This window comes from Plasmodium gallinaceum (assembly GCF_900005855.1).
Source record: "Plasmodium gallinaceum strain 8A genome assembly, contig: PGAL8A_v1_79, whole genome shotgun sequence".
NCBI classification, from domain to species: domain Eukaryota; phylum Apicomplexa; class Aconoidasida; order Haemosporida; family Plasmodiidae; genus Plasmodium; species Plasmodium gallinaceum.
Genome location: NW_021628242.1, coordinates 42,949 through 49,544, shown reverse-complemented (window position 1 = coordinate 49,544; position 6,596 = coordinate 42,949). Strand labels below are relative to the sequence as shown.

At 19.9% G+C, this 6,596-nt stretch overlaps 1 protein-coding gene across 1 annotated transcript, besides 3 other annotated features; it reads left to right on the top strand.

Moving 5' to 3' along the window:
- Nucleotides 1–722: 722 nt before the first annotated feature.
- Nucleotides 723–1,262: a repeat region.
- A 29-nt stretch (nt 1,263–1,291) lies between these two features.
- Nucleotides 1,292–2,310: a repeat region.
- Nucleotides 2,311–3,029: a repeat region.
- A 2,550-nt stretch (nt 3,030–5,579) lies between these two features.
- PGAL8A_00267200 (fam-g protein) lies at nt 5,580–6,596 on the top strand (the record flags this gene model as incomplete). Its single annotated transcript, XM_028671648.1, has 2 exons — nt 5,580–5,654; nt 5,784–6,596. The coding sequence occupies 2 exons, from the start codon at nt 5,580–5,582 to the stop codon at nt 6,594–6,596; spliced, it is 888 nt and encodes a 295-aa protein (XP_028528279.1).

The following is a 6,596-nucleotide window of genomic DNA, read 5'->3' as shown; positions in this document are numbered from 1 at the left end:
TCCGAATCTAAGAAAGAGCAGGGAAAAAATAAAATAAAAAATAAGAAATCAAATACTTGGAAATTTCATTTTTAATAGGTTCGATAACCATTAAGAGAATAAAAATTAATGCTTTAACAGAGAATATAGGATTATTCATGCGTAAGATCTAGTTTTATAAAAGAGAAATATTTTGTCTAAATTTTTTTTATAGAGATATATTTTATTTTAAAAAAAAAAAAAATTAAGAGAAATATTTTTTAGAAAGAAAAAATTTCATGAGAATATTTTTTAATTTTTAGGAATAAAATTTTCGTTAAATGATATTAATATAATTAAAGCTCTTTTTACTATTTATGTATTTGTATTATTTTTAAAAGCAGTGAACTTAAATTACTGAAAATTGCTTATCAAAAGCAATAAATATTTTGTACTTAAAAATTAATAATTAATGAGAATATATGTTTTTAATAAAAATACATAATTTTTATGAATGTAAATTTACAGTGAACCGCATTATTGCATATTACTTGTTTATATCATTAAAATTAGTTTTAAAATTCATTTAATTACTAGAGCAAACTTTTTATTCTTTTTATTGATTGTTTTTCATTACTCTAGCAAATTCGTTGAATGATAATTTAATAAATTAAAAATGTAAATTTTGCAATGTATATAAATCAGGTAGTAAATGTAGAGGATAAAATAGAAGAAAAAAAGTTGGATGCAGAATTATTATCAGCTGGTTTATTAATTGTATGTTCGGTGACTTTGCTAGAGTATTGAGCAAATAAATTAATAAAGAGCATGTAGAGTAGCCTCTACGATTTTTATGTATTTATATATACTTTTATATGCTTTAAACGAGCGATTCTTAATTATGTAATATACTTCATTCAGCATTCTTTAATTTCAAGACGTATTTATTTACTTTAATAAAAATCCTTATATTTATTAAAAATTTAAATCCTCATTGAACATTAATTATTAATTAAATGTAATTTATTTATTTCTCTGTTATGAGTTATGTTCAGCAATTTAAATATATTCCTGTTGAATTAACAAGCATAAACAATTATTAAAAATGAAAATTAATTATATGAATATTAATTACGCGAAAATTTTATTGTCATATGTATAAAATTTTCTCTTAAAAATTAAAAATATAAATATTATGCAAATTAAACTCTTTTATGTAAATATTTTTTTATCTGTTTAAGATCTCATTTTTGTTGACACTATATGTTACTATCAATTTTTTTTTTACTAATATTTTTCTTCTCATTTAAATCTTTTGAAAAAAATAAATATGTTTTTTTTTACATATCATTCTTTTTTTTTTAAAGAAAAATAAAAAAAAAATTCATCATCATTTTTTTTTTTTTTGCGTGTGCTGACCAACTACGTATTCTTCATATAGCTAGTCCTTTTTATTACCAAATAGGTTAATGATACCTTTTATTAACCATACTATACCAACATGGGAAAGTAATGGTTATTACTTAAAGTTTGTTATTTTTGGCTTGTTTTATTACATCAAGTCCTATTTGTACTCTTTTATCAATTTGCTTGTCCAGATTATCGTTAATGCCATATGTTAGAATGCTATTCCGTTTATGAATATCTAGGTAACCTTTAGACTTTAAATCATGCATCACATTTAGTTTCCTTTTATTTTTATTCGTAACTTGTATTAAATTCTCCAGTTGCTCTTCATATATCTCTCTGGTTTTGTTACTTAACAATTTTATTTTTGACGTCGGAATTTGTACTTCTTTATCTCTATAGTATATAGGTATTGCTTTTAAAATTTTTTTGCAATTTTAGTTACTTTGTGAGGAAATGACCAATAAGATTTATATTGTATATTCCCACTATAGTGTTTCATTTGATTCCTTTCTCATTCCAATAATTCCTATGAGATATTATCTCCAACCTTAATATTTTTATTCTCAATTATAGGTATTCTTTGATTTCATTAACATCTTCATGTATGTTTTTCCATCGATCGTTTAAGTATATGATTCACATTTTAGAAGTTGTTTCTGGTAATAATTTTGCAAACCTTGGACAGATACAATCTATTCCAAACATAGCAAAATAGAGTGTCTCTCCTATCTCTCCATGAGGTGTATTATTATATATTAGTACTGCATTTTGTACTATTTCTTCAAAAGATAGATCTTTTTCTTCATATAAAGTCTTAATGATATAATCTAAGCTTTTATGAAAGATTTCATTTATACCATTTTCTTGTGGATGATATGCCCTGGTATGATATAATTTAATCTGTAATTCTTATGTAAAATATTCATTAAATTCATGACTAGTTGCTTAATAAAAGACTTTATTAACCTTTTTGGCTATAAAAGGATTAGCTATGTCGAGAATACGTAGTTAGTTGTGCTATCTAAAAAAAAAAAAAAAAAAAAAAAAAAAAAAAAAATTATTATAATTTGTTTTTGAGATATGTTTCTTTTGAAAAAGATAAAGATAAAAGAAAAAATAAAAAAAAGGTTTTTTTTTTTTTTTTTGGGAAGGAAAGAGATTTTTATTGAGGAAGAGATTTTTTTTACAAAAGATAATAATGTTTTTGTAAAGAGTTTAATTTGTATAATATTTACATTTTGAATTTATAAAATAGAATTTTATACATATGACAATAAAATCTTCATGTAATTAATATTCATATGATTTATTTGTATTTTTACTAATTGTTTATGTTTGTTAATTCAACAGCAATATGTTTAAATTACTGAACATAAGTCATAACAAATAAATAAATAAATAACAATTAAATAATAATAAATATTCAATAAGGATTTAAATTTTTAATAAAAATAAGGATTTTTATTAAAGTAAATAGATGCCTATTAAGATCAAAGAAAGCTGAACGAAGTAGAGTATATAATTGAGAATCACTCGTTCAAAGCATATAAAAGTATATATAAATACATCAAAAACGTAGAGGCAACTCTACATGCTCATTATTAATTTGTTTGTTCAGTACTCTAGCAAAGTTACCAAACAACCAGTTAATAAAAAAAATAAACAATACTATTTACCGTTTTTGTATAATATTTAGACTAACAAATAGAATAAAAACATTTCAATTTGTGCATGCTAATTCGCAAGGACAATATGATATAATAAATGTCTTCACTAAATTAGTTATTCAAAAAGTATGTAAACAAAAAATATGTGTATATACATACTTGCACTTAAAGTAGACGCACTTAAAAAAAAATAAATAAATAACAATATTTTTTTTGTGTATGTATTTACAATTGAAAAAAAATATATATTACGATTATATTTTTTATATTACAAAAAAAAATGTATTCTTAAAAAAAAAAATTAGTTTTTCTTTTTTTTTTTTTTGGAAGATAATGTGAAGACTACTATAGAATGTATATTTTTATTTTAAGCTAAAATGTAATATTAAGGAAATTACATTTTGGAGTGTTGCTTTATTAAAAAGAAAATAATTAACTAAGCAATATTTAATGTTTATTAATAATAATAAAAATTTTATATTAAAATTAAGTAGAGTTTACACTATATATTCATTATTAATTTATATGTTTGACACTAGAAAAGTAATTTAATAATCATTAATAAATCAGAGCTATAAAAAATTTCTTTTCCTTAGGAATATTATCCTATTTATAATAATTATAACAATTTTAATACTTCATGAACTGTTATTTAGATAATTTAAGTTTCTATATCTCCAATACACACACTATTCAAATCATTTTAATATCATGTAATATCTATGTTAAATGTAAGACACTTTAACATTTTGCATATTTTTACTTGTAAGAACAACTTCTACATATAATATTAAAAAAATATAAATCATGAAAAATGCACTTTTATTAAATTTATGATTATTTCTTAGAGAAAAATTAGTGTTAAAATAATAAAAATGATAGTATTTATACACACTACGTTTATTAATAATGCGTCAAAGATTGTAACAAATTAAATTTAAAAAATAAAAATTTATACTAAAATTCTGCATTAATATTTACAAAGGTGTCTTATAAAATTTAACCTTTTAAGAAAAAAGTTATTTTATGGAGGGACAATTGTTGAATTCATTTAAACTATATAAATGAGTTACCAAAATTTTTCGGTAAGTAAAATGAAAAATAAAAAATTGTGCTAAAAAATATATAAAACTAGAAATAAAAAAGAAAATAAACACATCGTAATAATAATGAACACTTATCAAATAAATATATAAAGGCAAAAAAAAAAAAAATAAAATAATTTTTTATTATATTTAATTAGAAGATTATAATAATATATATGCAGAAAGTTATTTTATAATTCTGTTTTATCTTAATTTATGATATTTTTTATATTGCAATAAAAATGTATTCTTTTGAATTTTATAAGAAAAAATCTATTATATTAAATTAAAGATATATTTTTATATTTAGTAAATAACATTAATATTAATTCTAAAACTAATAAATATTACTCGTAAAAAAGTAAATTTATAAAAATGTATTTTTAGAATAAATTAAGTAAATTTGTCAAAAAATAAAACTTTTTTTAAAAAATATCTTAAACTGTAAATATATTATTAAAAAATAGTATTTTTCTTTTTTTTTTTTAAATTGTAATTAATTTATTTGACTTTTAAATTTTCTTATTATGAGATTTGTTATCATAATCTCTTTAGTGTAAATACCTATTTTCACTTTTTCTTTTGAATTTAAGTACTTAATAAATTTTTTTCATTTTTTTTCAAATAGTTGAAAAAGTAATTTTTTTTAAAAAATAGTTATAACAAAAAATAAATATATACATATATTGTATAAATATTTATCAATAATAAAAATAAAAAAAAAAAGAAATAAGATAATAAAAGTATTTTAGAAAAATCAAAAAAGTTATATTTAAAAGAAAAATATACACAAACAAAAATTAGTTTTTATTAAGTGAAAAATTGTGACAAATGTAGTATACTGCATGAAAAATACATGCGTATAAAAATTTTTAATTTATAGAGTTTTTTTTCTTTTTTTGATGGAGATAAATATATATAATACATGAAGATTTATATTTATTAATCACAATATACTGTATATAAAATAATATAAAGTTCGACATAATTCACAGAGATTGGTAGTTTAGAAAAAAAAAATAAAAAAAATCCTTTAACATTAAATGTATATCATTTATAATTTTTATACGCATTAAATAAGAAATATTTAATTTTTTTAAATAATTCAAAGATAAACAAAATTTTAATAAAATATTTTTAAAATAACTTTATCCGATTTATTATATTTTTTATTTATTTGTAAATTAACGTTCATATTTTATTTTTTAAGGAATTAAGAATGTTGTTCCTATCTAATGTAACCATAATATAATAAGTAATAATAAAAAATTAGAAATTACATTTCATATATGAAAATAATTTTCTATTTTAAAAATTTAAGAAATTAATACAAGTTATAATAATATCCAAATTAATATTACAAATCCATAATTTAGAATTATTGAAAATTGAAAAATTTTACATCTGAATTAACAACTTCCATTTCAATATTATTCTATAAATATATTAATATATTAATATGAAAACGTTAATTTTATTTTTAAAAATTACTACATTCCTTCTTTTAATTTGGATGTATCAATTTTTTTATAACGTAAGTTAAAATTTTTACAAAAAATATACATATAGATATATTTTATTTCTAATTATTTTTAATATTCCATGTGATTTACTATTCTAATAAAAGAAACAATCTTTTAAAAAATTTTTATTTAATCCATAGTGTGATTCCTATAAAACATTAATTGATAAATATATATTACAAACAAAAAATGAGTTAAAATATGAAAGAATATTAGCAGAGGGTAACACAGAAGGAAAAGAGCAAACAAAAGCTGAAGAATGCCTAGAAAAATTTCCATTAGATAATAAAGAAAACAAATGTGAAGATCCGGTTCAATACGAGAATCCGTATGATTATTGGCATAATGTTATTAATCCACAATTGTGGGAGGAATTTAATCAAGAAACAAGTGGAATGGATCCTAAAGTGAAAGAAAAAAAATGGAATGTTAAATGGAAAAAAATTTCAGATAAGAAAGCTAACGAACTATCTTCAATATTTCATCGAAGTGATATTTCAGAAGAAGAAAAAGGAAAATTAATTGATAGTGTTAAGAAAGAACTCCACATAGAATTTGTGAAATTTTTATGCGAATGTAAGAATGAGATGAGGCGCAAAAAAAGAGAATCCGAATCTAGGAAAGAGATGAAAGACAATAAAATAGTATCCGAATCTACAAAAGAGATGAAAGACAATAAAACAGTATCCGAATCTACCAAAGAGATGAGAGACAATAAAATAGAATCCGAATATAATAAAGAGCTGAGAGATAATAAAACAGAATCCGAATCTAATAAAGAGATGACAGACAATAAAACAGAATCCGAATCTATGAAAGAGATAACAGAAAATGAAGCAGAATCCAAATCTAAGAAAGAACAGAGAAAAAATAAAATAAATATTAAGAATTTTGATTTTATGAAACATTTAATTTTTCATAAGATTAATAAAATTTACGATAATAAAAATTAA